The 15,484-nt window shown below is 39.4% G+C and overlaps 1 protein-coding gene and 1 long non-coding RNA gene across 3 annotated transcripts in view; one reads left to right on the forward strand and one right to left on the reverse strand.

Annotated features, from left to right (window-relative positions):
- Nucleotides 1–5,249, reverse strand: part of SPTLC3 (serine palmitoyltransferase long chain base subunit 3) — a 136,534-nt gene extending 131,285 nt beyond the window's left edge. The window contains exon 1 of the mRNA XM_077115156.1: nt 4,816–5,249. Coding sequence (XP_076971271.1) covers nt 4,816–4,932 — 117 coding nt within the window. The 5' untranslated portion in view covers nt 4,933–5,249. The remainder of the gene's footprint in view (nt 1–4,815) is intronic.
- LOC143646334 (uncharacterized) overlaps nt 1–13,578 on the forward strand; it is a 29,485-nt gene extending 15,907 nt beyond the window's left edge. For both annotated transcript variants that reach the window (XR_013157458.1, XR_013157459.1), the window contains exons 3-4: nt 12,240–12,401; nt 13,475–13,578. This is a non-coding gene — a long non-coding RNA (uncharacterized LOC143646334). The remainder of the gene's footprint in view (nt 1–12,239; nt 12,402–13,474) is intronic.
- Nucleotides 13,579–15,484: the final 1,906 nt, after the last annotated feature.

Below are 15,484 nucleotides of genomic sequence, written 5' to 3' on the forward strand. Positions count from 1 at the left end.
TCTAATAGCTAGATTGAAAATTTCTTATACTCAGATGACATAAGCATAACAGTTTCTTAATAAATATTGGTTAATGAATGAGTGATAGAAACAAGCAGTCCTACTGCCTTAGGACTCACTATATACTTGGTAATGTTACAGCATTCAAGGTCATGCTCTCTAAATGCTGAATTAGAATAATTCTAATCCAAGGCCATTTTTTGTTTTCTAGGAAAGAAATAATTAGGGAAAAAGCCACAATTTTTTCTTCATTCTATATGTTCAACTTAACAGAATAGACTTTCCTTACAGAAGGCTAACACCAGGTCTAAAATAAGTGCAAGTAAATAAAACTGTTTAAAAATGAACAAAGAGAAACAAGTGCTAGAGAAAATGTGGAGAAAGATATGTACCTACTTACTGTTGGTAGGGAAGCTGAGGTGCAGCTCCTCCAGGTGGCAGCATGGTGGTTCCATTGAAGACTAGGAATGGAGTTGTCATGTGATCCTGTAATCCCCATTGCTAGGTGTATACCTAAGGAACTGAGTGTGGAGACATGAATGGAATTTGCACACTAGTGTTTATGGTGGTAGTGTTTCACGAGGATGCAGGTGGTCTAAGGGTACAATGACTGAGGGACGGAAGCGGGAACTATGGTATATACATATAATGGACTACTGAGTGGCTGCAAGAAGGAATGAAGTTGTGAGGCATGCAACTAGATGGATGAAACTTAAGGACAGTGTGTTGAGTGAAATGTCAGAAACAAAAAGACAAATGCTTTCATGCCTCACTCATATGGACCAACTATAAAATACAAACTTGGAGAATTGAAGTTAAGAGCATAGGTTATCAGCTTGGGGCCTATTGTAAAGGGTCCTGCATTGGAAGTTCTTATAGCAATTACATATATTCAGGAGTTTTGAATGTTATTTCTAAATTCTGAGATACTGAGCTATTTGTATGTAATGTGGTCTTTCCCTGAAACTTCGGGTATTTATGTAATACCTGAGACTCTGAGTTAGAGCACCAAAGCTACTAAAGTCAGCATTACCCCATACAGCAACTGCTTAGAAAGTTGAAATAGTGATCAGACTTTGACTAGGGACATGAATGAAGCTAATCTGGATAAGACTAAGGTAAATCAGAATTCAGGGTGGAGGATGATAGTGTCCATATTTTAGAACTTCAATTTCTGTGTGAGACCAAAGGGAGAGATGCCTATTTGGTGCAAAATTTATATTTTGGGTAACATATTATCTAATTTAACTTGTGTGATTATTTATTTGAATGCCATAATTGCATGGAATCTTGAATAGGGCATGAGATCTTGTTGGTTTGTTCGGTTTAGTATAATGCCCTGAATATCCCAGAGTCATTTGGGCAAAAAATAAAAAGCTATTTGCAAAATCCCTTTGGAGGACTGGGGAGAAAGGAGGAAATATTTCACTTACATATCTAGGGAATTCCTGATATACTCACAAGCAGTGGGGACAACCAGTTCAATGAGCTCTGACCTCGATCTTGGTGTTTAACCCTACGAAAGTTATTCATGCAAAGGACAGGCTAAGCCTACCTAAAATTAGGCCCAAGAGTAACCCCTAAAGAACTTCTTTTGTTGCTTAGATGTGGCCTCTCTCTCTAAGCCAACTCGGCAGGTGAACTCATTGCTCTTCTCCCGACATGCAACATAATTCCCAGGATTTAGGGCGACATAGGGCAGGGCGCCCAGGATGAGCCAGAACCCAGCACCATGGGATTAAGAAAGCCTTCTTGACCAAAAAGGAGTAAAGAGAAATGCGACCAAATAAAGTTTTAGTGGCTGAGAGATTCCAAACAGAGTCGAGAGGTTATCCTAGAGGTTATCTTTATGCATTATATAGATGTCCTTCTTTAGTTTATGGTGTATTGGAGTGGCTGGAGGGAAGTACCTGAAACTGTTGAACTGCGTTCCAGTAGCCTGGATTCTGGAAGACAACTGTATAACTACATAGCTTTTACAATGTGACCTTGCAATTGTGAAAAACAAATGTGCAGGTGCAAAAGCAATTATGTGGATGATAATTCTAAAGTAATTATATAGGAATAAAATAAGTCAATAGGAAATACTGAGTTTCTGGATTAAGACTCTGAAAGTACTTCTATCTCTTGTGCGGACTTACCTGAGAGGAGATAGAACATATCCTCTCAGGACAAATACTATTTTGTTACTGACTGAACTACCTAATGTCAGAATTAAGAGATAGGATGACACATTAGAAGTAAATAGAGAAATGGACTTAACCAGTGATGAAAAACAGTTATTAGTGTATCCTTACAGCATATGGGGTATTAAGGGTAAAAAAATAAAAGGAGTGATACGGACAAGCACCAAAAAAACTCCCAAGAGGGAGTTCTAGGAAGTTCCAAAATAGTAGAGCTCTGGCCACCTTGCTTCTTTGAGGTTGGGGTACTAAGTCTGGATCCCAGTGCCAGGGTGTTGAAAGCAGGCCATGCTATACAGAGAGAAAGAGGGTCCCCAAGCAACTGTCTAACATTTTTTTCTTTTTTTATATGGGCAGGCACCGGGAATTGGACCCAGGTCTCCAGCATGGCAGGCAAGAATTCTGCCACAGAGCCACCATTGTACCACCCCATGTTGGGTTTTTTTTCTAAATTCCTTTTTGTCAACAGAAATTTCTAGAGATCCCCAATTCCTAGAAGAGATAAACGTGTTACTCGGTGGTTACAAATAGAAGGAAGAGAATGGGTTGAGGGATTCTTGGGAGGAGCAAGTGGGATTTGAGATGCTGCTTCATAGGACCTCAGGATTGATAGAATGTGTTTTGAAGACCACTGGTTTAGGGTATTTGTAAGCCTTGGGGCTTGGTTTATCAACAGGCAAGGTTTTTCTGTCAAGACCTAATTGGCACAAAAGTAAAATGGACTAAAACTAGAGGTTGAAGATCATGGTAGCAGAGACAAATTCATTGATATCATGAAAGGGGGAAAATAGGCCCTTGCCTGCTCTATTACACTAGGTTCTCAGCAGAGTTTATTCTTTCCAAACAATATTTTAAAATCATAATTGAGGATCTCAGTGGAAGTTACTTTCAATTTAGTACTTAACTATGGCTGAGCCAACAGGCTCTGGATGGCCCTTCAAAAGACCTATCAACAAACACTCAGCAGCCCTGATCTTTTGCTGCTGCTTTTAGGAAGCTTCCATGTCCAAGTACATTTAGTCTTCTAGAAGCCCTTAGTAATGAACCTTTAGGATCCTAATTTTCCTTCTTACTTAGGGGTAGTTGTATCCAACTACCTAAGTTTCTAACTTCAAACACTAGAATGTGGTTATGAAACCAAGATAAAGTAAAGAAAGAAAACAGTTTTGAAGGCATTTGGCCCAAATGAGACCTCTCAGCATCAGAATGGTCCAGAAAGCAAGTAGGAAAGTGAATAGTATGTTATAGGCATCTTATGGGGCAAGGAGTTTCTTGGGTATTGGCTTGAATCAATACTTAGTGATTAATTGATGACAGATTTATTGATTGTAAATGTTGTATTGTGATATAGATGAGGGGATAAGTGTAATCTTATTACACTAGGTTTCAGATACTCAACTGGGAGGGGCTAGATCTGTGGTTTCTGGTAGACCCTTTTGAGGCTAAAGTAATGCCTTTTAAGAGAGAATACATCTTGGAACCAAATCATTTCACATACAAGCTCCAGAATGCTCCCCACCTCTTCCAACTGGACACACAAACTTCACCCACTGAGTGGAGGACTGCTCTCAGGCAGCCTCACCTGTCTTGTGATCTCAGAACTTTCCCTCAGGGTGGTGCTGGCTCTCCAGGATGAACAAGTGATGGAGGGCATGGGATTTCCTTAGCATCTTCTCATTTCCTATCAGTGAAGCTGCCTGTTTGATTACTTGTTTGTTCCTGAAGCTGGTAAATTCACCCCTGCAGTTCAGAGCAGAGTGACAGGGCATCCTATAAGGGACCGAACATCACAATTTGGAGAACTGCCTTTTTACAAGTACTGGACAAGCACAAGCTCCCTCTTGGTATTAACTGACAGCATGCCTTGAGTTGTTTCTCCTTCACGCATTCCCATTAAACATTGTTACAACAGGAGCAAAAAAATCAAATGGGGAAACAAAAGTCTGTTTTAAACTTGGTATTTTGGCTCCTGTGGGCAGCGTGTAACAATAAACTGTACTTTTTGAAGTGTGCTGAAGAGGAATGTCTGTTTGGTCAAGTTTCAAAGAAATTCGGCTTAAAATCAAGTTGTGAGCTATGACAACGCTTCACTGAGCACCAGAAAGAATTCACCTTTCAACCAGCGACATTTGTCATGAACCAGGGGAAAATGCTGTCTACAATCACATGAGCTCAGCAAAATGTACTTTCTTCTTTTTCCTGCTAAGCATAACGAATGCAACATTTTGTGGTTTCTTGATAGAGTGAAATTTAGCTGATGAGTTTGAACTTGCACAACTTTGCCCCAGAAAAATGCTGGAGAGAGATAAAAAAAAAAATCCTGTTTATATGTTTGTATTTCAGAGAGCTTAAGGCAGAGTTATCTATGGGATTTTTTCTATGAATAGCTATTATAGATGTATAGAGATATATAATAGATGCGTGAAGAATAAATTCTCTCCTTAATCCATACCTACATTTTTTTGGTAGCCAAGCATTTGAAATTACTCATACTGGAGTCAAAATACATAAACCACTTTGTAAAAACTCTCAGGAGAGCTCCAAACAGCTGACAAGGGGATATTGAAATGATTAGCTCATTCAGAGTAAATTGGGGTGGGGGTGGGGGGTAAGAGGGGAGGTTGCCTCTTACCTGGGCTTCTTCCACCATCCCATTCTTTCTGCAGTTTCCGCTTTGCAAGCCGTCGCTCTGTTTCTTGTGATTGTGGAGATTCCCACTGCAAAAATCACCACCTCCAGCGTTAGCCATTTGTGGGAAATGATAGAGCCCAGCAGAGTTTTCTTCCACAGGTTCTTGGCAAGTTTCAGTTTTCAAGTCGGTGAGGGGACGGGATGAAATACTTTGGGGCTGAGCCTTTAAAGGAATCCTACCGGGCAGGTCTTTCCAGAAGAAGAGGGCAGTCTATCTTTTTGCAGATCTTTGAAACAAAAAACAAACAGATACCTTTACCCTCCTCAACTCCAGCAAGTCAGAAAGAGGACTCCAGGGCAACAGACCTGCTTCCAAAATTACAAAGAAGATGGCCCAAGCCAGCTGCTAGTGTGGACTGGACAGGGACTGAGGAAACCAGCGGCAAACTGTGAGGGGGCGGGTTGGGAGGTGGAGAATCTTTTAAAGGTACACACAGGCCCATTGCACAGTCACACGCAGTCTTCTGAGTATGGGTGGTTCTGAATTTACACCCACCCCTCACCCTTTCTCTCCTACATCTAATTATACTTGTGTGTTGGAAATGAAGTTTAGAAGTCAACACTTCTTTCTGCTGAAAAATAGCAATCTGAATCTACCATTCAAACCAACAATATAATGAATACTAAGTGCTCCCATAAGACAGAAGTCTGGGAGACAGGCTATATGGTTTCTAGTCACGGTTTTATTACCTTTATCACACAACCTTGGGGAGGAGTCATTTGCCTTCTTTTTTTAAACATTTTTTTGTTGTGAAATATATATACAATACAGTGATTAATTTCAAAGTATATTTTAACAAGTAGTTTTAGAACAAATCTCAAAGTATGGTATGGGTTACAGTTTCAGCATTTCAGGTGTTTCCTTCTAGCTGCTCTAAGACATGGTAGAATAAAAAGTATATCAATATAATGATTGGTAATCATGCTCATTTACTAAATCCAATCTTCACTGTCATAACTCCTCTTTCTCCTTTGACCCTTCTCCCAATCTTTAGAGATATTTGGACAATGACCATTCTAATGTCTTTCTGTTGTAGAGGGGATATCGACATTATGGGGTAAAGGGATGCAACTGGTTGATGCTCTTGGAGAGACTGGTAACTGAATTTCACGGCTTATCTGGCTTAGCAACCATTTGGAGGTTATAGGTTTCTGAAAAATAAACTTAGTGAGTGAAACTTTTATAGACTCTCAGATAGAGCTCTGTATTCTTTAGGGTTTACAGAAATACTGTTGGTTGGGGCTTGACATACCATGACACTTAGCAATATCTAGGAGGGGCTTGACATAAAGGTAACCTCCAGAGTAGCTTCTCAACTTTATTTGAAATCTCTTAACCACTGATACCTTATTTTGTTACATTTCTTTTCCCGCTTTTGGTCAGGTAGGCATTGTTGATGCTATGGTACCAGGGCTAAGCTCATTCCTGGGAGTCATGTCCCATGTTGCCAGGGAGAATCACACCCTTGGATGTCAGGTGCATGTAGGGGGGAGGGTAATGATTTTACTAGCGGAGCTGGTCATTTGCCCTCTCCTTGCCTCAGTTTCTCCACCTACAAAAAAATGACAAAGCATTTTTGGTGGGCTACAAGTGTCTGATCAGGTAGTAAGGAAATAGAATTGTGGCTTGAGCTTGTTAAGGAGGAAGTGGTAACCACAGGGTCTCAGTTCAGAGATGCCTCTGGTTTACCCATTAACTCTTATTCTCTCAATGTGCCAGTCATCACCCTTCAACTTTCTCCTATCGTCATCCTATGGCAGTGGGGTGACATGGTCCATTGGAGAGCATCAATTCTTGGCACCCAGTTTGGGTCCTCTTAAAACTACCCTCATGGTTCCCCTGAATGGCTATTTCTTTAACATTAGACACTTAGAAAAGAAATCTATTTATTGGGTTATTGGGCAAAACAACAACACAAAACACAAAACAGAAATGGCCTCTGTGCCAGAGTCTCATTTTCTGGTTCTTGGCTCTCTTGGGCAAGGTGTGGTCACCCTCTAGAATAACATGGCTGGCAGGGGAGGCATTGATAAAGTTTCTCCTGATCGTGATTTGTGTGTGAGGGTCACCATTTTTCCTAGCCTAAGGAGAACTGAAGGAATCAGGTGAGGTCTTGAACCAAATGATCAGATAGAGTTTATAGCAAGTGTGTCCCTCCTGATTTGTGTCTCAAGCTCAGAATTTTAATTTCATCATTCTTAACCTTGGTCGTCATAGTAGAACTAACTTCTCATTCATCTCTCTCTTCCAAGGCTGTAACATTGGGGATTGGGAAATATGGTTTATTTTCTTCTATGACTTATGCAAAGGAGAGATGAAGAAGTAGGAGGGAGCATTGGTTACTGTTGATATGACAGCCTCTTTTTACCTAAAAAGACAATAAGAAATCATTCTTGGCTGAGCTCTGTTGATGAGTACAAAACTGTATTTTGAATAATGATTTTGAGTTAAAATATATTCACTCACTAAATTCTGAACATTAGATGTTTTCCTTCTCTTCTTCCTTCCCCTTTCCTTTTCTCTTTCTCATTTCCTCCTCTTTAACATTTCCTGTATCTTTTCTCATCTTGCTCATTTTCTTCAATATCTTTTCACAAGAAGATAAAAGCCACTTATAAAGAACAAATCTCAAAATACAGGCTGAAATCTGCTTTAAAGTTTACTAATCTTAATTGCCAAGGTTAGGTAATTGCACATGGACCTTTAGGAAATGCCTACTGCATGCTGTAACTCTTTAAATTTTTCTCCCATACCCACCATAATGGAATATATGTATGTGAGTTGCCATGTGCATCAAGTCATCTTAATACACCAATCATTTGGCATCAGGTACTCCTGATATGTATCATTGGTGGTGGCTCATGGCTCCCTATCATCTCCAATCAAAAGAACTGGGGAAGCCAGGATACTGGGAAGCGAGGTTGCTCTCATCATGCATGCCAACAGCACAAATGCTCCCAGTACTTCACCTTATCATTCTTAGTCACTGCTTTGCCAGCCTCTATGGACTGTATTTTCCCTTTTGACCACCTCCTGTCTCTCAACAGAAGCATGCGTCTCAGAAAACAGCTTATTCTCTCTTTGCTAGGACTGATGTCACCATGGAGTCCTTTGTTCCAGAAAACTTTGCATTTCAACATGATTCCAAATTGCCAGTACTATCCCCAGTATACCTCCATACCACAAGAAATGGAAGTAATACCAAGTCCATGGCTCCAGGCCAAAGCCACCAGCCTCCACAGAACCTCTTTATAGCACATATATGCTCCAGCAAGAAGTGCATCTGGGTACTGCTCCAAGCTGTGCAGCTGAGTTGAGCACAGATCTTCTTTGAGCTTCTGTGTTAGGAATACTTGTTACCCTGATGATATACTATTATTCTCTACCATTTGGAAGGTACAATCTTTCTGTGTCCCCCCACATCATTCATGTTCTGCTCTGTTCCCATTTCATGGACAGACATCCTCCTAGATGATGAACTAGCCTACTGCCCAAGTCCCCTGTACCAATATAAGCCAAATCAGGCCCCTAGGCCTGTTTGGATTTTCGTGTGACTCAACTTTAGACTGACTTTGAGAATGGTCAAATCCACTACTGCTGTAGCCTGTATTTCCAGTTCTTCTAGTTTCTGCTACAGTCCAGAATCAGCTTGTGTGATGTGGATGCCTACAGCACAGTTCAGTTCAGTCCTCTTCACTACCTGCCCAGTTGTGATTTTGATTTCAACAACCTTCAGCTGCAAGAAAAGAACTTGTACAGCTATCCTGGTTTGTCTCCACGTATGTGATTGGATATTACTTTGGTAGTGATCATAATGTGGTCAGCATGCCTCCAAGTACTGATGTGAAGTTCACTTATACCTCATGGGATTGGGAGCATATGGAAAAGTACCTCATGCAGTCCATCCAGTGAGAGAGCCATGCTGGGCAGAAGGTGAAGGGGTCTGTATGTCCCAGGATGAGAACATGACCCTGGCTATGCCAGATGAGTTGGGTGGTTTCTGTGTCATCCACCTACACAGTAAATAAGATCCAGGAGAAACTGGACTTCTCTCCGTGGCAGAGGGAAAGGAAGAGCAGCATCAAGTCAAGGGCATCAGCCCTGAAGGAGATGACCTGCATCTGTTGGAAGCTTCTGAAGCCAGAGTTCGATAGAGCCCACTGCTGCTATGGGCAGCCACTATGGAAGCTAAGGCAATGGGTAGCCAGAGAAGCCATCCCTTCCTCAGAAGCAAAGCACCCTGAGGAACAGAAAGAGGCATGATGTGGGCTGTGGTCTACCTGAGAACAGGGCAATTTAGAAGGCAAGCCATAGGCAACTGTGTGAGTCCAAAAAATGGGATGCCTTATTCCCAAGGAGCTGTGGGTCTAGTAGAGTATGGGTCTAAAAGGATTCCAGATAAACCGGAACCAGTCAGCTACCATAACTCTGGAGGGAAATACCTGGTAGCAGGACAGGAGTCTCTGAGACTGAACCACAAAGAAGTGAGACTCTCCAAAGAGTTGGAGCAATGTCAAACGAGGTGGCACCATATTTCAGAGAGACACTTCAGAGATGGCTACCAGAAGGAAGAACTCTGTGCCCAGTCAATAGTCCTACATCCTAAGCCAGAGAGGAGTCGCAGCCTGAAACACCATCACACCCAAAGCATGGAGAGGGACCCCAGTGTGTCACTCCAATACCACACACACGGCAGGTACCAGGGCACCCTGACTGCCTGTTCCAGAGTGACAACCTGGAGGTTCACCACCCTTGCCCCAGCACAGCAACTGGGTTTGGAGAAGGAGGGATGGGGACATAAGGGCCTCCTGGTTTTCACCACCCACAAAGCAGGATGCTATTATAGTTTTGGGTCAAGGTGTCTGCCTTCCCACAGAGTTGTCAGAGCATCTGGAGACACACATCCATGCAGAATGAGCCCTGGAAGCAATAGAGTTGAATCAAGCAGTCTTTTCTGGACAGTGGACTGGTCTATTTGTTTTTTCAATAAACAAAAAAAAGATTAAAAACAAAACACTGCAAACCCCCCAATTACATTAAAAAAAGAAAACAAACCACCATTCCCCCTTGCTTTATCACCACTTCTTCCATTTATAAACAGTTTTATTTTTGTAATTAAAAGAAATCTGAATGATTATAGAGCGTTGTGTTGAAAACCCAGTACAGAAATTTTAACAGACCAAAAGACAAAAAATCAGGAGGTCAGTTTGAGTGAGTGGTCATTTGGGGTTTAGGATATGAATCAATACCAATACACAGAATAAATATTGAGCAAGATTTGGTGTCTGAATAATTCAATGTATTTCAAATCAACTACTATATAGCAGATTATTTGCTAAGCCTTTGAACGAAACAATGAAGAAGACATAGGTGGCCCCTACCCTCACAGAACTAAGAGTTAGCACTTCCTGCATATCTCCTACTCAAGATAATTCATTATTGAAGTTAAAAATAAATCTGTCTGGCAGGCCATGGTGGCTCAGCAGGCCAAGTTCTTGCCTGCCATACTGGAGACCCAGTTTCAATTCCTGGTGCCTGTCCATCTTAAAAAAAAAAAAAAAAAAAAAAAAAAAAGATCTTTCAACTTCACCTACTAAATGAGACCAAAGGAAAGGGAGTTTATTTTGTCTAAAACCTAAATTTTCTGTAGCACATAATCTAACTCACCTTGCCTGGATAGCTCATTTAAACAACCCAAACACATGGAGCCCAGAATGGGAATGAGGGCTTGAAATTCTGTAGATCTTAATGTAATACCCAGATATATCCCAGAGTGTGTTGGACAGATAATTAGAAAGTATTGACAAAGCCTCTTGGAGGAAGGGTGAAAATATGTGGAGCTATTAAGTTTTACCACCAGAGAACGCCCCGAAACTGTCTCAAACATTAGGGACTCCCAAGTCAATAGGCCAAGCCCTTGATGTTGAGACCTGCTCTTGTGAAGCTTATTTCTGTAGTGGAGAAGCTAAGCCTACCTATAGTTATACCTAAGAATTACTTCCAGAGGACCTCTGCTGTGGCTCAGATGTGACCTCTCTCTCTAAGCTCACCTCTACAATCAGATCATTCCCCTTCCCTCTACATGGGACATCACGTCCAGGGGTGTGGGTTTCTCTGACAGCATGAGACATGACTCCCAGGGATGAGTTAGGCAAGCATTATGGGATTGATAACACCTTCTTGACTAAATGGGGGAAAAGAAATGTAACAAAATAAGGTATCACTGGCTCAGAGTTCAAATAGAATCAAGAGGCTATTCTGGAGGCTACTCTTATACTAGTTTCAGCTACATAATGCTAATTACCATGGTTTGCCAAACCCCAACCACAATCATTCCTAAAGAACACCTAGGCCTCTGAGATTCTGCAAAAAATTCATGCACTAAGATAACTTTCCAGAAACCTACAACCTCCAGATGGATTCCTAGGTCAGATAAGTCCTGAAACCCAGAGGGGCCAGGCTCTTTAAGAACATCAACTAGTTCCATCCCCCTAACCCGTATTATAGACATCCTTTTCCAATCTGAAAAAGTTAGAATAGGCAAGGCCAAATACCTCTAAAGATTGGGAGAAAGATCAAAGGAGTAAGAGGAGTTTAACAGAAGATAGGATTTAACAAATGAGTATGACTGCTGAATCGTTATATTGATTGTTTTTTAGTCTCCAGTGTCTTAGGGCAGTAACCCATACCAAACTCTGAAATCTATAACTATTCGTTACAATGTAGTTTGAAATTTATTGCTTTTATTGTATATATGTTATGTTATGTTTCACAGTCCAAATATTTAAATGACTCTATTAGCGCATTAAAGGTCGAGATAAAATAATTAGAGATGGTCTTGTGGTGTTCTCTGGAGAGAATTTCTTGCCGTTTAATGGCTTTTCTCTTGGTGGAGCAGGCCCAAAGGGAAATAAGGAGATTCAGTGGCTTATGCGTCCTACTTGGAGATGGAAAATTGGCAGAAAAGGAAGAAAATGAGTAAAATGAATGGTCAGAATTGTATAGCGCCTACAAGTTTATTTTCCTTTTGTAGGTAAAATTTTAAGTATGTTTTAGTAGGTAATGCTGAGGGGAAAACTAAAGTTCCAATAGGTTATGTGGCTTTTTCAAATATATATGTGGCAACAATGGTTCTCAAGAATTGAGAACAAATGAACTTAAGAATCTCTAGGTCTGCAGTGAGTCACCTTTCCTTTTACACCATGATTCTTGTTCAGCTATTGACTTGAGAACTATCAATCACCAACAAAAAAATTAAAAGAAACTTTTATGATTTGTATGAATTCGTTGAATTGACCAAATATATAAAAAAGTACTTGCTTTTGCCATCCTGATGCATTAAATTCTTGTGATCTTGTAAATAGGTGTGAAGATCTGATGACATCTCAAGATCTGTTGACAAGTCTGGGATTCCTCTACATGGAAGTACTTAAATTTCCTGAAGAATATAGTCTGGAAAAATTCTCAGTGTGGAGACAATTCAGTTCCAAAGATTTTCTCATCAACAGATTGTAAAAAACCATGATGTAAGAAGGGTAGATACTGACGTTGCAGGTTTTGATTTTGCAGGTGTCAGGTTTTGGTTGTTATTTTCTTTCAAAACATTGGCTAATATGATGACAATGATAATTTATGGCAGAAACCTGTTATGGAACACTTGTCACAATTGATGAAAGAACATTTTTATAATTGTACTATTAAGTATAGTCCATGGTTTAACTTAGGGCTCACTGCGAAGTGTAGTAATGCAAGGTGTTTTTAATAGGGTGGTATATGGGACTCCTGTATCTTATATATGTTTGTTTTGTAAACTGTAAGTTCTGCAATCAAGGGAGAAAAACAGACCTGTTATTGTTGACTGCCATCCCAATGCCAGCAACAGCAGAATCATTAATTGTCTGCTTCTCATCATGATATTATCCTCCAGGAGTAGCTTCTGTTCAAGTCCTGGGAGTAGCAATTATTTTCAGAATGCCCCAAGCAAAGAATAGGCTGCTCCTTCCATGCTGTGGATGTCTCAATGTTTTGCTTGCCTTTGGAACTGAGCCTGAATGAAAGAACACACCAAACTTGTGCTGGGTTCATATTCTGAAAACATGGAGCTAGGAACTTCTAGAGAAGTGCTCCAGAGCCATTCCTGTAATCCTCCTGTCCAAAATGCTTGGGGATGGACTCCTTGAAGCCATTGTATTTGTGGGGATAGGTACTAGATTTTCCTAATCACAAAGACATTTTATTTTTTGTCACTATCCATTTCTTTTGTTCTTTAGTAGGTTCTTTGTACAAAGCAATAACTATTTATGTAAGTAGTTTATAAATCATTATGTGCTTAATATGTATAACATATTAAAGTTATAAGTTTGAAAACCTAGTTAAGTTCAAGTTATAAATCCTGTTATAATCATTGTATGAAACAGAACAATTACTCATGATTATTACTGGATTAATAGTTGATTGAACATGCCGAATAGGCTAAATTCTCCTTAACCAGTACCATTTATAAACTTAATTAATAAAATGCCCTAAAATATTTAAAATTTAGTTAATTAAATACTGTTCATATTAAAACATAAAACCAATTTCATATCTTTTATTTTAGGTGCTTCAAATGGCTATTGGGGAAAACGTCTAGCTCTAACAAGTAAAACTCTGCCACACACAAAAATATCTCATGCATTTAATAAATTCAAATAAGGGAATGGCAAAGCGAGTTCTTTTAAATATCCCAGTACTATTTATAAATTAGTTAAAATTCTTTTACATATTTTAACTTAAAATTAAAAGCCAACGATGTATGAGTAACTTAAATATTATAGGTCATTGACTTATCCACACACATTGATTATTCCTAAACTTAACAAAATATTAATATTGCATGTTTGATTTTCTTCATCATCTCTCTACTAACTTCAGACCTTTCAGGCTGATAGTACATTTATCTATCGCCAAGGAATAGGTATACCTTCTTGGCAAAGTTGAGTTTTCCAGTACTGATCCTGAGGGAGATAGCGTTGATATCAATGTGAGGGGCTCGAGGTTTGTGTAACCCAGGGGGCCAAACCGCAGCTGTGTGGACACTGGTCCTAACTGTTGTTACTAGATCAATAGGGAGTTTTGAGTCCACGTGTCTCAGCAATAGCTTCTAGCTACTTATTTGGGAAGGCAGAATTCTACAACTCCCCCGCCATCACTAATACCTTCACTGTTGCCTACATGTCTTTCCTGCATTTTTTGCTGTTTTCTTTTTAATATTAGGTTGCAGTTTTAAAGACATAACATGCAGAAAATAGAAAGTTCTAGTATACCCACCACCGTGTGTGCAGTTTCCTGTTTTATTAACACTTTGCATTAATGTTGTACCTTTATTACAATTGATGAAAGAATATTGTTATTGTGCTATTAACTATGGTCCATAGTTTACATTAGTGTTCACTGTGTTGTACAGTCCTATGTTGTTTTTTATTTTTATACTAGCAACATTTATACAGCTAAAATTTCTCCTTATAATCACATTCGAATATATAATTCACAAAGTTTTGCTACCATTACCACCATCCATTACTAAATCTTTTTTCAGAAGGTGGAATTTCTGAATCAATTAAGTATTAAATCCCCATACCCTACCACATCCTAGTCCCTGGCAATCTGTAGTCTAGTTTCTGATTCTAACAACTTGCTTATTTTAATCATTTCATTTCAGCAAGATCATAAAGTATTTGTCCTTTGGGGTCTGGTTTATTTCACTGAACATGATGTCTTCAAGGTTTATCCATACTGTGGCATGTTCATTGTTTTTAATGGCTAAATAATATCCCATTTTGTGTTTACAACACATTCTGTTTATTCATCCATTGGTTGATGAACACTTGGGCGCTTTCATCTTTTGACAATTGTGAAAAATGGTGCCATGAACTTTGGTGTTCAATTATCTGCTCAAGTCCCTGCTTTCAATTATTCTGTGTATATACCTAGTAGTGAGATTGCAGGATCATATGGAAATTCTGTACTTAACTTTCTGAGGACCTGCCAAACAGTTTTCCACAGCAGCAGTACCATTTTGCATACCCATCTATAATGAACAAGTGTTCTTATTTTCCCATATCCTCTAAAACAGGTAGTTTCCATTTTTTTATAGTAGTCATTCTAGTGGATATGAAAGGGTACCTCACTGTGGTTTGATTTGTATTTCTATAATTGCTATTGATGTTGAGCATCTTTTCATATGCCTTTTTGGTCATTTGTATGTTTTTGGAGAAATGTTTTCAAATCTTTTTCCCATTTTTAATTGGGTTACTTTTTGTTGTTGAGTTGGAAGTTTTCTTTACATATTTTGAATATTAAATCCTTATCAGATTTATGGTTTCCAAATATTTTCTCCCATTCTGTAGGTTGTCTTTTTACTTTCATGATCAAGTTCTTTGCACAAAAGTTTGTAATTTGTGAGGTCAAAAAACCATTGCCTAATACAAGTTCCTCAAGATGCTTCCCCAAATGTTTCTTCTCAAAGTTTTATAATCCTTATTCTTATAATTAGGTCTTTGATCCATTTTGAGTTTATTTTTGTATATGGTATAGGTAGGTGTCTACTTTCATTCTTTTGTATATGGGT

This window comes from Tamandua tetradactyla, chromosome 1 (genome assembly GCF_023851605.1).
Source record: "Tamandua tetradactyla isolate mTamTet1 chromosome 1, mTamTet1.pri, whole genome shotgun sequence".
NCBI lineage: Eukaryota > Metazoa > Chordata > Mammalia > Pilosa > Myrmecophagidae > Tamandua > Tamandua tetradactyla.